Source organism: Nesoenas mayeri, assembly GCF_963082525.1.
Source record: "Nesoenas mayeri genome assembly, chromosome: Z".
Classification (NCBI taxonomy): domain Eukaryota; kingdom Metazoa; phylum Chordata; class Aves; order Columbiformes; family Columbidae; genus Nesoenas; species Nesoenas mayeri.
Window position 1 is genome coordinate 57,845,317 of NC_137542.1, and position 21,353 is coordinate 57,866,669.

General features: G+C 37.7%; 1 protein-coding gene across 1 annotated transcript in view; it reads left to right on the forward strand.

Moving 5' to 3' along the window:
* The window catches only part of RANBP3L (RAN binding protein 3 like), a gene marked incomplete at both ends in the record, with an annotated part of 34,144 nt that extends 13,524 nt beyond the window's left edge, over window positions 1–20,620 (forward strand). Inside the window, 10 exons of the mRNA XM_080362526.1 lie at window positions 64–188; window positions 612–715; window positions 5,011–5,095; window positions 6,216–6,315; window positions 7,489–7,640; window positions 8,576–8,696; window positions 9,909–10,051; window positions 12,565–12,757; window positions 19,173–19,236; window positions 20,596–20,620. Of these exons, the coding sequence (XP_080218652.1) occupies window positions 64–188; window positions 612–715; window positions 5,011–5,095; window positions 6,216–6,315; window positions 7,489–7,640; window positions 8,576–8,696; window positions 9,909–10,051; window positions 12,565–12,757; window positions 19,173–19,236; window positions 20,596–20,620 (1,112 nt within the window). The remainder of the gene's footprint in view (window positions 1–63; window positions 189–611; window positions 716–5,010; window positions 5,096–6,215; window positions 6,316–7,488; window positions 7,641–8,575; window positions 8,697–9,908; window positions 10,052–12,564; window positions 12,758–19,172; window positions 19,237–20,595) is intronic.
* Window positions 20,621–21,353: the final 733 nt, after the last annotated feature.

Genomic DNA, 21,353 nt, shown 5'->3' on the forward strand with positions numbered 1-21,353 from the left:
AGGTATGAAATAAATGTGAAGAAAAAGACTATGTTTAAATATTTTGTCTTTGTATTTTGCAAGGATCCTTGTCACAAAGTCAGTTGCGGAATGTCATTAGACCTGCCATTTTACAGCCCCCACAAGCCCTGACCTGTTCTGAAAATCCTGTACTATCTCTAGTGACTAAGAAAGAAACACATGTTCAGGTAAAAAAAAAAATATCATAATTTTACTGGCTAATGTATGTTTAGAGCTCAAATTAAAACAAAACAAAACATTATTGTTTTAAATCAGTTATTTATTCCACTGCTTGATTTTCAAGACAGTTCCTGTACCAGTTTCGGTGGAATCAATGGATCACAGACATGGTGTGAACTGTCAAGCTCAAGCTGACTGTGTTTGGAAAGACATGTCTTCTGTGGACAAATCAGCTTTGAGGGGTCTTTTAGATTTTGTATATTTACAAAGTAACATTTTAGCATTTTGATTAAGGTCACTGGCTTAGTACACAGCTAGAGCAAGCTCTGCCAAGTACACACACACACCCCAGTGACTCTGGACTTGTAGCAGATGTTTATTGCAGAAAATACGTTTGGTCTAACTAATTTGTCTGGTTTTATTATTCCTAGCTATCTGAAGACAGCTATTATTCCTCAGCTGAGAATTCAGAAAGTACTGAAAGAGCAGTGAAGTCATCTACTAGCATGGATCTTTCTAGCTCTAAAATAACGCGGTAAGTTTTTTGTTTATTATATTTCTAGAACATTTTGTCACTGGGCCTATGGCATGCCCTTTTGTCATACACGTCTAACATGGTACCAAGCCAATCCTAGCTACACCCACACAGTGTTCACCGATGTTTTTGGGTGGTGGCAGGATTTGTGGGTGCTAACATGAGCTCCATACACCATAAGAAGTAGACAGCTTCTGGGAATTAATCTTTGTGGGACAGTTTGTTTCTCATTAGCAATGCTCAAGCCAGAAACTATTTGCCATCTCCTGCAGCTTCGGCAGTTCAAAATACACCCTGGTTTTCAAAGTTTACAGTTATTCTTGAGTTGCTTTGGAGAACTCTTTTCTGATTGCGTAGCTGCTGTGTCTCATAAGCGAATACAGAGAAACTCAGGAATTACCAAAATATGCTGGAATTACCAGCATTTTGGACACAGAAGACATGAAGAAAACTGTACAGGACTGATTTGGAAAACAAGGTGAATGCTGCAACTGATGCTCTACTTCCACGCACACGCCAGAATTTCACAGCTAGCTGTGATGACTGCTATAGGGTGGCATCTTTGTGCAGACATGGGCTGACCAGCACGGACCTCAGAATTTCTGCATGAGGAAGCTGACTTCCTTGGACTCCCACATTGTTCCATGCTCTTGCCTCTGTAAATGACTGGAAGATCTCATCCTGGTCCAAAAGGAAGCTATTGCCTCTCTCTGCAGGCTGGCTAATTAGAATGTTCGGTCTGTGGCTAGCTGGCAGGTTATCTTGTGGGTATTAATACTGCTTGCTGGTGGTTGAGGAGGGGCTTTTTACCTGGAAGTTGTGAGCAACAGGAATATACCTGGTATCAGTTAAGGTGAAAGAATGGCAAAATTGTTGAAGTCACAGATGGCATATTTATGATGTTGACTCCTTTACCTCTCCCACTCAAAGAGTCCAGAGAACGTCTTAATTGTGAAGGAGTCTATTCCAGTCTTCTTCACAGCTGTATGGGCCACAGATAAAGGTTCCTGCACACAATATTTGGGATGCACCGTGCCAGGTTCTGAGGAGATTTGGGATTTTTAGATGTACAGACAACTTAGATTCTTAATCCTTATCAACAAGAGTATCACTAGAGGACAGGCATTCACTGTGATTTTGGAAGAGACAGTCTGTCCTTTTCTATCACAATTAATGCTATGATTATGACCTGTGAGGACAACATGGAGCCACACAGCATGCTGGAATTTTAGCAGATTTGGAATGATGGTAATGCACATGATGGAAAAGCTAAAAGGAGGATACCAATGACTTAAAAATCAGTTGGTATTGATATTCATAGTCTATTTACTTCTGTCACCTGCACAATATCTAGGAAAAGATAGGTTACTGGCTTTCTCTTCTGAAGTAGATAGATAATGAAATGCAATGCAGTGTTTCAGTGCTGACAAATTACAAGACTTAAAAGCGTTTATGGTATTTCTTATCCCTTTCTTTTTTTAAAGAGAAATTGCCAATCTGCTTGGGGTATTTGTGCCTTATTAATTCTGTATATTACAATTGTGGTAAATGTTGGTTTATTTGATAAGCTGAAAATTAATTTAAAGACTACTAGGTGCTTACTTCTCTTCTGAGATAGCAGGGGGGCATAAGTGCTATTCTACTTGTCCATATTAAGTGTCTGACGTTCTAAAGTACTTCAGTAAAGTCTTTTTGGCATAGCTATTTGCTCATACATAACTTGACAAGTATTCAAACAAACAGCTATTAAATTCCATATGCTTGCTAAACAATACCAAACACTGCAGCCAGAACTGATCACTACTAAGAAAACAATTTTCTAGATTTGTTTTTAATCATCAATCAAGGTGTAACTATTGACATTTATTTACAAAATAAAATGCAGAAAGCCTAAACAGCAGCAATTGCTCCTGCCTGCGAACATCCCTTTTACTTTCCCTCCTCTTCCACCTCTTATTTTCTATGTGATATGGTTCTATATAGAGATGAATGACAATGGTTTTTAGCCCCCTTCAGTTGCTGCAGCTGTCCATGTGCCAGGAAAACACCAACAGTTCCATTTCCTGAACTGTCTGTAATAATGAACTGAAAAGTAGAAACTTGCAATTTCTTGAGTCTGATTAAAAGCTTGGAAATGAGATTGTATTCTAAGTGACAGAAATGTAATGCTGGGAAAACACAGGCAGCTGGTCATTCATTCAGCTTTGCACAAGTATTTGCTTGGAAAACTGGAAGGGTTCAAGGCCAGCACTGGAACTGGCAGCTAACCAGACCCTTCTGGACACGGAGGAGGACAGTACTGAATCTACTCCCTTTCTGTAGTTCCTTTCCAGTATCTTAACGACATTTCTGCTTCTCCCATTCTTCCTTGTTAGAAGTGATTTCCTGAATTCAGTGCCTCCATTTTGCATCTCCATGGCAATATCATCCGTGGCACACTTTGTTCTTGCCTTGCAGTGACAGAAGAGTATTGAGTTTTTAATAAGACTTTAAGGCTGGCACCTTCAGTTAACTGTCTGGAAGAAGAAAGTTCGTGCACTGATTAGTTTTTCCTTACATTTCTGAAAATAATCAAAACCTGTTTCCCACATTATTTCTTTGAAACAAGGCTTTAGGTTTTGGTTTTTAGCTCCTCAGGAGTGCTATCCTTACCGATTTGCTATTGGTGCAGTCTAGAAGTAGCAGATGAAATTTCAGAATGGAAATTGATCACAGTTCAGTGAATTTTAGTGAGGACTTTTCTTAACGATAAGAAACTCTTTTAAACACGCTTCAGATTCCCTCTTCATGGCCCAAAACACATATGGAAGGCTACAAGGCTGAAAAGAGACAGGTTTTCTGATTTCTCTTTCTTATTTATTCTTAGTCTTAGCAATACATCAGGCATAAGAATGTCAAGGATATTTTTTGTTAAGTGTAAAATGGAGACAGCTTATACTTGAAATTCCTTCATCCTATGTGAGATTTCAAGCACACTCTAGTTGTGAACACAGAAACTAAGTTGATCGGGAAGAGCAGATAATTTGCTGAAGTATGCAGTTTGTGATACAGCATCAGATAATTTTCCTGCCAAGTCATCCTTCTGGAACTGAAAGAGACAAGAATTTGGATAGTTTTGCTGTTGCCAGCAAGAGATGCAGTGATTAAGCTCTACAGAACGTATGAAAAACCTATACGCCGTTTGTCAAAATAACCCTAAAACCCAGCAGCAAGAACAACTTCCACACTGAGAGGTTTACAAGGACTTTTCTAGCAACTTTTATTTAAAAAAAAAAAAAAAAAAAAAGTAGCTATGTATTTAGCAGGTCAAGTCACAACTCATATCAGAATATTCTTGAATGCAATCCACAAGTCTTATATTTTTTACAAGTTGTAAATTGCATCCACCACGTTTTCTTAAATCTTCTTGAGAAGTAAGAGCCTAACTGACAGTAGTTAAACTCAGGGTGGAAATGCAAAAAAAGTGTTTTATCTGGAAAACCTGAGACACTATGAAGAAAAAAGGGACAGAAGAGAAGAAACACTATTGTTGTTTTAATGTAGCTTTTGCCAAAACCAGTCACACTCAAGGAACTCAAGATCCTAAACATAAAATTATTTATCTGCTGTACAAAATTTTCTCCCAAATTTGTATCCCTGAACTATAGTTGGCCAACACAAAAGGCTTCCAAGTATTGAGTTTTCTTCACTTCTTATTTTAAAGGTAGCTATGGAACAGGTAATTGAAAACCAGAAAGAAGATCTTTCTTTCCTGTTTTAGTTATAGCTCATCATACACCAGCTGCTATCATACCTTTACATTTTTGCAGTATTTATGTAAATTGAAAGTATGAGCCTTTCTAAGATGCTAGGTGGATGAGCAAGGAGGCCTTGTAAGGCACTGGAGAGTACCAGTGCTGCATGAACATGAAGGGATAATTGTTAATTGTTGGTAGTCTTTTGGTGGAGCATAAAGAAACAGGCAAACAAAGGTAATTCATTAAAGTTTCTGGAGTAAGACACTTCCCTTAGAAGCAGGAGGCATGTTGTTTTGCTTCTTGTTCTTTGCTTTTAAGGAATGTCCTTGATAGTACTAATGAAACATAATATGATACTCTAATCTCTGTTCCTTTTGTGAAATATTATGCAGAGAATACTTTCAAATTCTCTTGAACAATTTGTCTGATTGCTTAAGTGGTCATTTTTGTTTTTCTTTAATGTAAGATGTGGTAGGGTAAATGCATGAACTTATTTGTATTCTTTACAAAGTTCTAAATAGTTCTAAACCACATTCTTATGTTATTTTGTTCCCACAGAAGTCAGTTGCTGGTGGACAGAAGTGTACAAAACAGCAGCAATTCTGATTTTGTGTTTGGAGAAAACATGGTTGAGAGAGTTTTGGTAAGATTCGTGAATGCTGGCAGACATTTTACCAAGGTTAATGTCCTTATAAATATAATTGTTTTCAGAGACTGATTCTTTTTAGCTCCTCCTGTTCTTTTAAAGATGTGAGTAAATAGGATTCCAAGGACTGTTGATGAGAAAATAACTAAATATTTACTGTAGGAGGGGTAGGCATCCCTATCTTCCCTATTCTAGATAAGTACTCTAATTACTAACTTATACCACTATTCACTTCTTTACTTTTGCTCATTTTTTGACCTGAAAAAGGATTGTTTATATATTCTATGTAAAGTATGACAGTCACAAAATGAGATAAAAGAATGTGGTTCCCACCACTCTAATGGTTTCCATCATAACTGTTAAGAGACTGGAGAAATCAGTATGAGGTGAAAGCTGAACACCCATCCTGGATGCTCTCCATGTTAAACTACATTGTGCAAGCTGTGAGACAGCGTAGTGGATCAAGTCCTGAAGGAAAATCAGACAAAAATGTGGTTCCCAAGCTAAAGACTACACCATTTAAAATGGAATTGAAATGCAGTTTCTAGTAGAAGTAGAAAGAAAATAGTATGCATATCTTAAAGTGTAAAAGTTTGGCAAATGTAGGTCAGGGTTATGACTTCTGACCAGGATTTAGTTATAAGGTAGCATTGAACCGCTGAGCATTGTCAGGAGCCAGAAGCATTTATTTATTAATAGACATGCCTAAGAAACTTTATCTGCAAAAAACTGAAGGTCATGGGAATTTTTAGTTCCTCTGAGGTTAAGTTTGTGGTCTCTGGGAGTTTTAAACTATTTTTCTGGGGCTTAAGTGCTTAAACTGGAAATTAGATGGTAGTTAAACATCTAAGTCCTTCAGTGGATTTAAGTCCTAGTCCAGGATCCATACAAAGAGGCCATTCTTCTTGTGGAACAATGATGTACCCGTTTTAGGACAATAAAATTACTTCCGCTAGAGACTGAAATTGTATCATCAGGGTCAATTTTTACACTGATGATATTACAATTGCTAATCTTCAGCCTAGCATGCATTAAATGATTGAGTGTTCTGTTGGCTAGGAAGTAACATTACCATTTTATTTAAATAGGAATTTTTATTTCCCCTGTTTTTCTCTAGAGTCCTGAAAAGCATCCCAAGCCATGTAATGAAGTTGATTTATACAAAGGAGAAGTAACATCCATGCACATAGAATCTTTTTATGTCAGTCCACAAACAAGTAAGCATAGTTGGCAAACAAGTACAGCTTTATTATTGTGTTTCACTGTGTCTTGGAGGATGTCAAATGAGTGGTGGTCAATAGTTTTCATCTATTCTTAAGTTATCCAGTCAATAGCACACTTGCAGTGTGTACCAAAGTCTGTGTTCCGGTGGCAGCTACAGCTTGATATATGAAATTTGAATTGGACTAACTTGAGAATGAATTACCTAAGTTACTCAGGAAATGACAGTTTTACAGATTATTAGTATTTATTACAGATTATTATTATTTATTATTTGAAAAAAAATGCAGTGAACTTTGTGAATGCCTTTTGGACAATATTTTTGAACAATTGTAAGATGTCTGCTGCTTGTATTTTGTTATTGCACATGTAAATTACTTTGCCACACTTTCATCCTAATTGTAGGATTGCAACTTCTATACAGGCAGATTTCAGGGATTGTTTGTGACTTGAGTGCCAGCTTTTCTATTAGGAAAGCCACGTAAACCTAGGCTGTGAGGGAATCCCAAATTGGCCCATATCTTGAGCCCTCTTGCCAAATTTTGCACCTCCTTTTAGTAGTGCATGTATTGTATCCTCTTAGGTTATATGAACATTCTTACGAGTAAAAAAAACACAAATAAAAGCCTGTGGAAAATTTATATGGATTGTGCAAATATACACAATTCTTTAGCAATTTTGTTCCTCTCAAATCCTGTCCTTTCATGTGACTTTCAAATACTTGTTGTATATATATTACTATTCTGAATGTTGAGACATGTGGTTTTCGTTATTTATTAATCTGCACAGCAATGTGACAGACCGGTCTCATCTAGAAAATCAACTTCTAATTATTCAGGGCTTGTTTCTGCAAGTTGTACCTTGGGGCAAACCCCTGCAACTGCAGAGAATCCTGTTCAATTCAAAATGTGCCTAAACAGGTGAGACATTTTGCAGTATTCCAGCCTTTTTCTTTTTGTGTTCTATTTGCTGCTTTGGTCAAAAACTTACTAATAACACTAAATAATATCAGACACCACAGGAATTACTGAAGTCACAGGCCATCCTCTGTGCTAGTTTTGTTGTCCCGAAAATACATGCTGCACAGAAGGGATTTCCTGTGTGTAGTGTTTTTGTTGTTGTGGTGGTGGTTTTGTGTGTGTGGCCTTGGTTTGGTTTTTATGTTCTAGTTTTGTGTTGTTTTTGTTTTCGTACAGCTTTGTTGAGGAATGCAACAGTTACTGAATCAGCAGCTGCTTTTATTTCCAAGCCAATGGAGAAAATTCTGTTAGATAAAGTTGAAGTTATAACTGGAGAAGAAGCAGAACACAATGTATTACAGGTGTGTATTTCATAAAGCCTTGATAGTGAGCAGTTTTGTTGTTGAAAAGATCTATTACAGATTGCAGCAATCTGAAAATAACCTATTGACATTTAAAGTTTTCACTTTTTTTAAGATATGCTTCTGCTAACCCATTTTTCTGTAGGCTCAAATATTTTATTTTTCATATGATATTTATTAATTTTATAGTCCCTTTCAGTAAGTGACTGCTTCAGAACTCCATTCTACAGCTATATTTTATAAGTATGTACACAGTATACCACCAGTAAATAAAACTTCAAAACTGGAAGTGCTTTAGGATTTTATTTAATGACAACATCTTTTTTGGGAAAAAAAGCAATGTGTTTTCAAAGTAATTAGTTGTATAATTCATCTTAAATATTCATTATCTTTCTGGCCCAGCAGGCCAGAGTCTTGCTATTCTTCAAACTGTTATAGTCTCAGAAAATAGCAGTGATGTACATGATTTTAAAAATCTTAGCATTGAAGTTACATTATTTTATCATTGATTAAATCTTCTGCCTTGTCAGAACATGAAAGTTTTATTCTCTTTGAAGTACTACTCTCCTAGTAGTGGTACGGATATTCTGGGCTGCATCCTTTTTCTAATGTGTGAGGGAGTAAGATTGTAGAACACTTGCAACAAATGCTCCTGTGTTAGTGGATATCACAGATGAAGAGTTAATGAAGATGAAATAATTGAAAAAGTAAACTGGGATTCATGATGAATGTTTTCCATGAGGAGCAGAAAGTTTAGAACAGATCTGGGGGCCATTTTGATTTTAAGTTATAATGGTGACATAGCTCTATAACTGTCTTTCTGTACATGCATACAGGTGTATGGAAAGCAGTATCAAAAGGTTTAAAAACATAAAGCATTAGAACTGATACAATTAACATTGGCTGGCAATTTCCATCCTGTATTTCTCTTTCAGATCAACTGCAAGCTCTTTGTATTTAATAAGCTTTCCTTAACCTGGACTGAAAGAGGCAGAGGATCCCTGAGGCTTAATGACACTTCTAGCAATAAACATGGAATGTTGCAGTCAAGGCTAAGTAAGAATTAAGAACAAAGTAACACATCTGCAAAACACTAAATGACTTGTACTATTGCTGACCAGAAAAATCACAGAATCACAGGATGCTCCGAGTTGGAAGGGACCCACAAGGATGAGAGTCCAACTCCTGTCCCTGCACATGACAACCCCACAGTTCACACCATGTGTCTGAGGACATCGTCCAGTCTTTTCTTGAACACTGTCAGGTTTGGGGCTGTGACACCTCCCTGGGGAGCCTGTTCCAGTGCTCCACCACCCTCTGGGGGAAGAACCTTTTCCTAATGTCCAACTTAAGCCTCCCCTGGCACATCTTCCTGACATTCTCTCGGGTTCTGTCATTGGTCACTAAAGAGAAGAGATAAGCACCTGTCCATCTTCCTCCCCTTGTGAGGAAGCTGTAGCTGTGGTGAGATCTCCCCTCAGTCTCTTCCAGGCTGAACAAACCAAGTAACTTTAGCCGCTCCTCATATAGCTTCCCCTGCAAACCCTTCACCAACTTCATAGCCCTCTTCTGGACACTCTCCCTTAGTTTTATATCCTTTTTACCCCGTGGCGCCCAGACCTGCACACAGTGCTCCAGGTGAGGCCGCACCAGTGCAGAGCAGAGCGGGACAATCACCTCCCTGCGCAGCTGGCAATGCTGTGCTGGATGCACCCAGGACACGGTTGGCCTGTTTATTCCAGAACATTTTAAACCAAGTACCTAGCTTTACTGAACCCAAGTTTCTGAGAGTCTTTTTAACATTGCCTGATAAAGTTAGCTGTGGTATGGATTGAGGCACTGGGCATTTTTCACTCAGTTTGTACACCCACACTTGTGTATGTTGTTATGTTCTGTGTATTTCTACAGCAATGTATTTCTAGCTCAGTCACCAGTCTGACAGTTCACTCTTTTTTTATTCTGCTTTTCTAAAAGCACTGTTTCAAGTCACTTCTGGAATGCTGTTTTTACTCTGCTGTCAATTTTTGTACTGTATTGCACAGTTTCAGCAGATTATTTGCTTTCTGTGGCAAATGTATTGAAAGAAACTAATATATTTTGGTATTTAAAAGAACAATAATTTAAAAAAATCTCACTGTGTCAAGTTTTAAACCAAACTGAAAAGTATAACTAATTAAAATAGTAGTTGTATACATGTGCTAGAGAAAACTGCTGAAGTATAAATAAAGATGGTTCCAATGACTTATCATATAAACCTTCTTATTTTAGTTATGCGAAATCAAGGCAATTTAAGACTGATTCTCAACACTCGACTCTGGGATCAAATGGTTATAAAAAGAGCAAACAGAAAGAGCCTTTGCTTCACTGCAACAGACCAAGAGGACCACTCGGTTCAAGTATTTCTTATTCAGGTAAGCAAGAGATTAAATCCCCACCCAAATCACCATTTCATCTAGGATTTTAAAGACGTGCTGAGACTTTGGCTTTAGCAAATGGCCTTTTATGCTCTGACAGGCTGTGCTTAGCTTATGGTTTTTATTATTAAATAAACTAAAAGTGCTGTCCCTTGGTATTTAAAAAAAATACATATGAAGATGGGATATGGCCTTAGGACAGATATTTCTTTCACATTCCAGTCATATGCAGCACTTACTCTTTCTTAGAGAAGCAACACTGTAAGCATTTCTACACGGGCAGTTACATATTCATAAGCTACTTTGGTACAAGCAGCAGCTTTCTGCCATGGTTTTCAACACAGTGCTTGCAATAATCCATTCAGTGTAGGACCTCCCTTTCTCAATTGAGGAAAATACAGATTTTGCGATGTCACCTTTTGCAAGACAATAGTCTTGGGAATTCTGGTTTTCTTTGTATGGTCTGTTCACTTCATTGGCCCTCAGCATCCAAAAGCATTGTATAAGGCACATGAGAGTTCCTACTTGTTTCTTATATATCTGCTTTATGAAATAATTGTCCCTGACTTTTCTAATTTTTTTTTTTAAATTTTTATTACTATATTTTTGGCCTGTTGTTTTTAGGTTATATTGTCTGTCCCTACTTGCTCTTAAGAGAGCAAATTCTAGGAGTGTACCCTAGTGCATTTATTGTGTGATCTGATGAACAGTTATACCATATTCAGTTTATCCACCACTTTTATACTTTTGAAAACCCTCCTCATCCTTCTCTTCAAACTGAAGACTTTGGAGAGGTGTGGATTTGACGAGTGGACTGTTCAGTGGATGAAGAACTGGCTGGCTGGTCACACCCAGAGAGTAGTGGTCAATGGCATGATGTCTGGATGGATACCAGTAACAAGTGGTGTCCCTCAGGGGTCCAAACTGGGACCAGTACTGTTCAATAACTTCATCAATGAGACAGTGGGATCTAGTGAACCTTCAGCAATTTGTGGATGACACCAAGCTGAGTGGTGCAGTTGACACTCCTGAGGGACAGGATGCCATCCAAAGGGACTTGGACAAGCTTGAGAAGTGGGCCCATATAAACCTCATGATGTTCAGCAAGGCCAAGTGTAAGGTCCTGTACCTGGATCAGGGCACCCCTGGTATCAATCCAGGCTGGGGAATGAAGGGATTGAGAGCAGCCCTGTGGAGAAGCATTTGGGGGTATCAGTGGCTTAAAGATTGGACATGAGTCAGCAATGTGCACTTGCAGCCCAGAAGACCAATAGTATCTTGGGCTGCAACAAAAGAGCTTGGCCAGCAGGTCAAGGGAGGTGATTCTGTCCTTCTGCTCTGCTCTGCCCTGGTGAGATCCCATCTGGAGTCCTGTGTCCAGCTCTGGAGCCCTCAGCACAGGAAAGACATGGACCTGTTGGAGAGGGGCCAGAGAAGCCACAGAAATGATCAGAGAGCTGGAACAGCTCTGCTGTGAGTACAGGCTGAGAGAGTTGGGGTTGTTCAGCCTGGGGAAGGCTTCAGGGAGACCTTATTGCAGCCTTTCAGTACTTAAAAGAAGCCTATAAGAAAGATGGGAACAGACTTTTTAGAAGGGTGTGTTGCGACAGTACAAAGGATTATGGTTTTAAACTAAAAGAGGGGAGATTCAGGCTAGACATGAGGAAGAAATTTCTTACAATGAGGGTGGTAATGTACAGGAACAGGTTGCACAGAGAGGTGGTAGATGCCCCATCTCTGGAAACATTCCAGGCCAGGCTGGACAGGGCTCTGAGCAACCTGATCTAGTTGAAGATGTCCCTGGTCATTGCAGGGACCTATAAAGGTCCCTTCCAACCCAAACTATTCTCTGAATTCTTCGTAAGGTGCTGCATCACACCCTTGCTGACTTTTGGTGCACTTGTTTTTACGTTATTTAATTCTACTGTTGACCAGAATTGAACATAGTACTCGGGACATGGCTGTTAGAAAGTGTTATGCACTGACAAAATGCTGCCTTGTCTACTCAGTACCCTTCTCGATGATGCCTATCTGTTCAACAGTAGCAGCAGAATCCATGGTATCTTTAAACTTTGTAATCACATATATTTTTTGTAGTTAGGTCTAAAAATTCTTATTTATTCTGTAAACCAAAATGAAAGACATATATTAACATTTCAGTATTTTATTACTTCTGGAATAATATTCAGGAATTGTCTAGACTCTAGAGTATCAAATACTCAGTACATACTGAGGCATTCTTCAGGAAAAATAATAATTTTTAAGCTTATGTTTGTTGTAACTACAGAGAAAATAATCTACAGCTACAATATAAAACTCAGACCACTTAAAGAAACCTTACAGTATTTGTATTTATTTCTGAAATGAATTATTAAATGTAAATCTTAAATGTATTCTTTTATTTAAAAGGACGAAATACAGCTCTTTTGAAAACTTCTAAGTCACATTTTCTGTGGAAAATAGAGATTCTTCTCAGTGAGTTTGGACTGTATGCATTTTATATTCTGCAGGCAAGCTCAAAAGACACTGGATGCCTGTATGCAGCAATACATCACCGCCTTGTGGCACTGCGAAGCTCTTCTGAGCAAGAGACAGATGGTAATCAACTAGACACAGAATCAGAAATAGCTTTTCAGCCATTAAACTGTGATAGTGATGATGAAGATGATGAGGAAGTAACTCAAGTGAGCAGCAGTGGATCTGGTAAGCAGAAATTTTCCTGGGAATGCTGTAATCCTTTCAGGGTATTTTCTTGTAAGCAATGAAAATTGTACACTTTTTTTTCCCCATGTTGCGTGCAACTTTTATCTGTTATGCCTGTTCAGGTATAAGAGGGTAATTCCTTTTAGTATTTTAACTTACTACTGTTAAAATGCCAGGTTTTGCCATATCATGTATTTACACATCTTTATAGCAGTGAAATACTCTTTTGACAAAAGGTTGAGGGTTAAGAAATTTTAATATTATCAAGCTTTACCTAAAGGTTTCTTCAGTATATTTCAGTAGAAATAACTATGGGTATTGAGATACTAGTTGTTACTTGGGCAAGTGCAAGCTGAGTCCACTCACATCAGTGCTTAGTTACTAATGGCTTCCACCATAATGTGTTTGCTAAGATATTTATTATGCAGTGGTTAACTTGATTTAGAACACTGATTCTTGACCAGCTGTAACAACTGCCTCACTAGGAAATTTGCAAGTCAAGATTTACACAGCAGTTTTGCCAGCTTTCTTCAACATAAGAAAAATGTAGGCTCCTCAAAGGGAAGAATGCAACTAAAAAAAGATAATTAAGGGCAAGCTGCTGACTTAATCCTACCCAAGAAGTGGTAAATACAGCTCTCGAGGCTGAGGTCACATTTGCAGAAAGCAAGGCAGAAAGAGCTGTCAGGCTTAAAAGCTTTTCTGTCTTAGCTAAAGGCAAGTCACATTTATGGGGTAAAGTCTGTGCTGAACTATAACATTGGATACAGAAGCTGTGAATTATGTTCAATTTTCTAACAGGACTACAGAAGTCTTGTTTGAGTTGTTGCTCATAGCGTTAGTTTCCCTCTGCAACTTAGTAACATACTGTCCTTAAATTATAAACTCTTCCATTTAAAAACTATTCAGTAAGAATCAAATCATGTATGAGTAACAGCTATGAGTGACTGTTTTCTTAAGGAACCAAGTCTTTTTCCTCTTGAGGAAAACAGATTGCAGCTTGCAGTGTTTATTCTTGTTATTAGTTGTGATTTGACTACATTTCAGTAGCATTCAGTGGTCTAAACAAAACATGATGCTCTTATAAAACATTTTCTTGCAAATACCTTTTTTCTGTTTAGGAAATGGGAAAATTCTTAGCTCTGAGAAATCCCTGGATTGCTCCCAGATAATCAAATATTCTCTCTGTAATTCCTAAATAGTCTCTTTTGACTTTAAAAAGAGTTTCTGGTAACTTGAATGCTCTGGATGGAGCTTGATTCCGTTCCAGGACTACTCATGATAAAAACTCTTTGTTCTTTTAGGGTAAAAAAAAGAGGGGGGGGGGGGGGGGGGGGGCGGTGAGCAGGGGAGGGAATATCAAAGCAGTGTAGGAGCACATATTAGCAAGTTAAAGATTTATGTTGATTTGCAGAGACTTCTAATACAAATATTCGGATGGCAGCCAGTGAACAGATTCTGAGATGAGTGTCAGGTGATGTTTTTTCTTGACCTTTCAGTTAGTGTCTTTCATTCCTGTCCAGTTACTGGCAGCAGTTCTAGTAATCCCTTTCAAGGGATTTGCAGTGACTTCTAGGATTTCCTTCTTATCTTAATCACTTCTATTATTCTCAGAGCCATGAGATTTTAATTTTGTATAGATTTCAGATACTGATATCTAAGTCCCACATCACTTGCAGCCATTCTTATCTTATACATGCCTCTCCCTGGAACTCCCATTTCCAAAACAGGAAGAAAAATATACCTGATGGTTTTGGAAAAGGTGAGGTCAGTTATAAATATCAACATAAAAATGTCAATTTGGCTGCAACAGATCAGATCCTGCATATTTAAGCACATTTGTTTAAATCTTTCATTCTTATGCTTTCATTTTTATTAACAGATGTGTGTAAATAACTTCTTATTTTTTTGATGTAACTCAGTTTCAGAGATTGCCTCTCCTTAAGACTACATAAAGGTTAAGAAGCATAAGTTCTCAGCAATTGTTTTATTATAATAAATAGAATTAGAAAGTATGCTTAGATTTTGTTTCATTCCATTCTACCTGTTCTATCTCAAAAACCCCAATGACAGTTCTTTCTTTTCTTAATGTAGACAATTTCTTTCTCATTAAACTCAACTAACACAGTTCCCTAGATTATGCTACATATTTCATGACACTGTAAAGGGCATGAAAAATAGACTAGAACTATCTTTAGTGCCAGAGACTGAAGAATAAAGCAAATATGTTATACACTATAAGTGAAGCATTATGAACATTGAAGTGATTCTATATGTTTGCAAGACATTTTTGCAAGAATTTTTTACACAGAATTCTTCACATCTACAGAATGTTAATGCTGATTAAGGACAGTGTATAAGGTAGTAGATATATTTGTACCATTTTACAAAGTCAGTACAGACATTTATTCCAATATTTTTAAAATTCTTAATCAAATTGCTTTACTTTCAAGTAGTGATGTTAATTTCATAAAGTCCACAAACAATAAGTTGCTGTACCTGATATTTTATCAGATCATATTTCACCAGTTATGGCTTGGATATTTTTACCAACAAATGGCTCTGTAAATCTAAATGGAGAAAAACAGAACAATGCATCTTTAAACAGATTTTGAGAGTAGATAGGATCAATAACTCTCTGTGAAGTATTTATCTTTTCCCACTGACTACAAAGTGAGCTGAGGAGATGAATTTAGACTAGACAGCCAACTTCAAAGCTGACCAAAGTCAAGCAAATCTCCTCTTCTGTTTCTTTCATTGCTAATTCATTTCACTGCTATGTATTGTAACTGTTTGCCTCCATTTGGCTTTGTCTAGCTGAGAAAAGATCAGCGGAATTCTTTATTACACACGTGAAAAATTTTCACCCTAAATAATTTAACGAATAAAACAGTGAAAAACGCTAATATGACAATTTGGGAATGACTGGACCAAGAGTGCTCTCTCTTGAGGGAAGTGCCACTGGCCTCAGACACTTGCATGACTCTCCCATTTTTGCTCTCCTTGGACTTGTAAACCTTAAATCCTTTCCTGTGTGGTAGATCTGCTTCAACAGAGCAGAGACTTCCCCTTAGTCAGGCATATAGAATAGTCTGGTAAGGAAGTATGCTCTCCTTCCTGGTAGACAAGGAATTGCACCAGGTCTGTGTCTGGCGCGCATTCTGCAAGGAGGAACAATGTCAAACTGTTGCCACTACTATCTCTTCCTTTGCTAACAGATCTCAACTGTATGTTTGGGGCTTTCCTGTCTGTTGGAAGACCTGTATCAGGTATCTGTGCAGACAAACTCTTCTGGTCTTGTTTTCTAAGCACCTTGACTACAGGCAGTTACAAATTCGGCATGTGGGAGTACTGAGTGGCACTGCTAATATGCATAAATTCCATATGTAGTTACTGGATAGGCAGTTCTCTGATGTAGACACTGTTCAACTCTTGCAGGGTACTCATATCTTTCCATTAGCAGCAAGAACAAACAGAGAGTCATGCTGCCAGATCATGGGTCTGTTATCGCCTCAACACCTAAGCTTGCCATTGGTAGCAGGTGATCTGCTTAGGCCCATAAGTGACTAAGATGTCTCTGAAAATGTTATTCCTTGGATTTGACACTTCTAAGAGATTTTTCCATGTTTTCTTCATAGCCATAAGGAGATTCTGTCCTTGCTCCAAAATAATGTGTTTTGTTTACATTTAGAAATAAGTGCTGTTTCCATCACGGTCATCAGAAATAGTGGAAGGTCCTTAAAAGTGTTGTAACCCCATTAAGTATTTAGAAAGAACAATTATTCCTTGAGAGACACAGGGCATTTCTTTCACAGGGGAGTAAGAAATGTCAGTTGCAGGGGTGGAATAGCAATAGGCAGGGTGGTTCCTATGATTTCCATCCTTTTCCCTTTACTCATTTTGCATGATTTTTTTTTATTTTTATCCCTGAGCGGGTACACAGAACCTGGGAAAGTACATGAGAGGGACAAGGATGACAGTGTCACTAGGCAAAGAAATGTTCTGTGCACAATATCTTATGCTGCACCTCACTAACAACTTTCTCAAACCTTCTCCTAAGTTCATCCTGATTGAGAGATCCTCTCTTTGCCTGAGGTGCCCTCTCTTCCCTGGCATGGAATTTTATTTTAGAAGCTGTTAGGGTGAATTCAAAGATGCTGGAGTTTAGAACTAGGTAAGTCCCAAGAAGTGTCTCCATACATAGCCATAGAACTTAAGAGAAAACCATAGTGTGCAAAGACATAGTGTGTCCCATACGGGTCCACAAAGAATTGCATAGATTTTGGAGACTACAGGAACTGAGAGCCAGACAGTATCATTTCACAGGTGTGCAACCTTTGTTTTATTTTAGATACATTTTCTAGTCTACTATACATAACACCTCCCATGTTGGCCTTATTAGGACTCTCATCTGCCAGTGTTTGTCAAGATTAAAAATGTTACAAGAGCTTTTTCTGGTTTTAAGTAAAATACTTTTGAAGTTCTTAAAGGAACTACTGTTGAGCAATACCATAGGAACTCCTGAAAAACTGCCATCTGTGTTTGACATTTCTTGTCAATTTAATTTAAATTCTTGACAATTGTTAAGGATTCTAATTCACAAATCTAACACACACACACACACACACACAGAGACACACACATAGCTGATAGTGATTAAAACCGATTAAAAGTTAAGAATTAACTTCTTTGTTGGAGTCCAAGTTTCTGTATTGTTTCTATCAGATATCAGTAATGTCTAAAGCAGAGAAGAAAAGACAACTTCTGATTTTCTTTGAATTCTGACATACAGGACAGAGAGGGGGAAAACAGATTTAATATTCTGACAAATGCAAGGCCTTTCATTTCACCTCTAAGAGGTTTAAAACTTTTTTGTGAGAATATAGCACAGGACAGATGGTAGCAGCAAGTTTTAAGCAGATACTGAGATAGTGATATTAAGGTGTCTTGACGTTAGTCAGTTAAATCTACTTTCTGCAAATGATCAAAGTTGTAGATATTATAACCCCAAACCACCTCTGGTTACTTCATAATGATAAATGAGTTATTTGAAGATACACTGGATTTCTCACAGTTTATTGAGCATCTGTTGTGAAGTGTTAAGACAGTGTTCCCTGTACACAGTGAGATACATTGCCCTCTCTAGACATCTGAGTCCTTAGTGCTTATGTGCTTGTCTTTATTGACACGGGGGGGGTCACAGTCTTCATTCACTATTCACATGCTCAAATATTTGTCAGTAATCCTGTGTTATCTAGTTAGATTTTACCTAAACCACAAACTGATCATATCCAAACTTTAACCTATTGCTTTGGTATTATGAAATGCCAAGTTGTTTCAAAACATGAATACACTCACAAGATTTTGTAAAAATTCCTTTTCAGATCATTCTAGATGGAACCGCGGGCAATCTGTAGTCTGCTCATGACGCCTACCAGAGGTTACAACAGCATGGCTGGGAACTCATCTTCCCAAAATACCTAAGCTGACTCAGGCTGCTGGCAGGAAGAAATCAGGTGCATTTTGCTTTATGACTTTTAACCAAAGATTAACTTTAGGGACAGCTTAAATTTAAAGCATTGAGAAAGAACTTACAATGCAGTTTTGAGGATTCCTGTTGGTCTGCATTGCACTGAGATGGGACTGACATAATGGCTTCCAACATTCAAGAAGTGTTACAAAGGCTTCAGATTTTAGAACTAAATATATGTAGATGCATTATTAAAGTAAGGAATTTTATAATGAATAAATGCTTATTCATCATATTGATGGATAAAACCACATAACCATGAACTAATAATATAAGTGAAAAAATATTTCTTATGTTTCATCTGTTATTTAAAAGATAGATTTGGAAAGAGTTAAATCGGACTTCATTGAAAACATTTATTTAAAACTGTGGTAATGTTCAGCATCCTGTTTGTAAATACATACAAGCAGAATTGGGAGTGGCAGTTTAGCATAACCAAGGCTTATAGAAACCAGCCTTCATAAAAAAGGGGGGTTTTGTTGTTTGTTTTGAAAATATCTGGAGTTGTATATAAGTTATAGAATTTTGTTAAAGTGCAAAGAACCATGATCTGCCTTTACAGCCACAGCACCAGGAGAATTCACCATGAAGAACTGCAAGCCAGTTCTAGAGGGCATATGAGCTTCAATATCTAAAACTGTATCATCTTGCACTCATTAACACCTTTTCAGTTCCACAAAACAAGCACTTGCACTGTTAATGGTCCACTTGACATACACAGATAAATGCATGCACATTATAATTGGATATCTGCATAAAAATTTATCTTAAATGTGGGAGATTATCTATGATTACTTCTGCCTAAACTGTAGCTATCTCTAAACAGCATAATTCCTTGAGAGAGATGAACATTACACATCCTAATATGTGCAATAATCCAAACAGTGCCCAAGATACTCTGTAAAAGTGATTCCACAAACTACTGCCTTCTACCTAACCATTCTCATGAGTACAGACATCATTTATGCTGTGTTTTCTATTCATTCTGTCAAAAGATAAAGAAAACAGTCTGTAATAATTCTGCTGCAAGTCTCTGCTGCCTGTGTGTTGTTGGTTACCAAGTATTATTTCTTTGTCATCCTCATAGCTGAAGAAATGTTCTGAAATATCTTAAGTCCCCTTAATTAAGGGAATTTTAACAAATTCTCAGTCTTGAAACTGCATCACACCTGAAGAGTCAAAATACAATTTAGTTTTCCCATCTGAACACATGTATGAAGTTGGAAAAAAAGCAGCTTCTTCCTGAATTCTCAGAGCCCTGCCAAGATTTAACATCCAGATGAAGCTGAACTAGCATCTGGATCATGCTGAGTCCTAAACAGCCTGCCAAAATTAGCACTTGTCTGACGTTGATTTAGCATCTGCATGACAGTAAGCTTAAGTGGGACTGGATTTTTGCCTTCAGGAAAAGGAGAGTGCTTCACAACAGAGCACCAGTATCAAATATTGGAGCACTGCAATTCTGTTTAACTCTTTAGTATGCTGATAACAAAAATGTTCTTCCCATAAGTAGCTATACATTGTGTCCTTTTCTATCAGCCTCATTCCTGACCACAATAATATGTGCCTCATGAACCTTCATATTTCATTGCTGCAACTGATACTCAGGGACAAAGCTCCATGCTATAAAAACTTCAGCAGTTGTAAACCACATCAGCCCTATGTATTTAGCAACAGGTCATGGTGATAACTTTGCCCTGGAGTTCAGCTGGCTTTGCACTAAATGCAGAGTTTGATTTCAAAGTCTGTCCTGATAATCAAAGCCTTCTCTGAAACATGAATTAAGTACTTGAGTGTCGTGATATCCCTCTAAATTCTACTATACCTGTAAAATCCTTGGCAAATGAAGGAGAGCTCCAGAGCAGGCACAACAGAACTTTTGCAGACACAGGACTTAAACTTTGTCATTTGCTCCCACGCATAAGTAGCAAGGCTTATGATCATTAAAAAATAAACCAACCTTTGATCTGCCTCTTCCCAAAATCGTTACCTGTATACACAAGTATACACACAAAACCACATGACCATGCACACACTCTCAAACATGAAGCAGCATTTTCTAAAAGCTGAGGACGAAAAGAGATGTTTAATTACTTAGAAGAGTTTGGATACTGTGGTAATAGAGAACATGTAAATGCATGTATGTGCAGACCTATTTATAGTATGAACTTTTACTCTTGAGATCATAATACTTTATTTTATTTAGTCTCATTGCACTAAAATGCATTGTTTCTCAAGACTGAAGGCATGTTAACATGTAATATAATAACTTGGTTTTAAAAATGTAAAATTTGTCACTTTATGACAGCCAGAGCAACAATTTCTATGCCTGAAAAAATAAACAATTTTCTTACAGCTGTAATTTCCATCTAACTAGTTGTCTTATTTTGTGTCCCAGTTAATGTTTCCTACAGACAGTTCCTTCCGTGCTGCAGAATTTCAAGCCTGCTTTCCTAAGAAAACAAGAATTAAACAGTTGTGTACTCGGTCCATCTACCTGTCAGTCTGTTCAGTTTCAGAAAAACTGGATGGGAGGTAGAAAGCTCAAAGACAATTTAAGTGCTTAAGGAAAACTGGCAGTTGTTGAGTGACAGAACTCAGAGTAAAGTATCCTTTGAGGAAAAAGTTTCAGGATAAGCTTGGTATTTTCTGTGAGGTTTGTGGGGTTGAGTGGTGCATTCCAAGGTGCAGCATTTTTGGGGGGGAAGGAGAAAGGTAAACCATGGAAGGACTGATAGCTCTAATTACTGTGGCCTGAAGAGGAGTATAGGGCTATGACCCAAATCCCTATGAAACTAGACATCACTAATTTTGCTGTTTGTGGAGCAACCTGTCCTTTTTTTTTTCCCCCCCTCCCACATGACTGTTATTTATTTATTTATAACAATTCCCAGTGATGGATTTATATACATAAGGAAAGCAGAGCTGAAAGCTCTTATGTATTACTGCAGTAATAATTTTTAAAAGGAAGGAAAACAATTCCTCATATAAGGATACACATGCATCTGCTGCTAAGATTATGAGTTTCTGGCAAAATCTACATGGATGGGTTAGCCTAAATGGCTT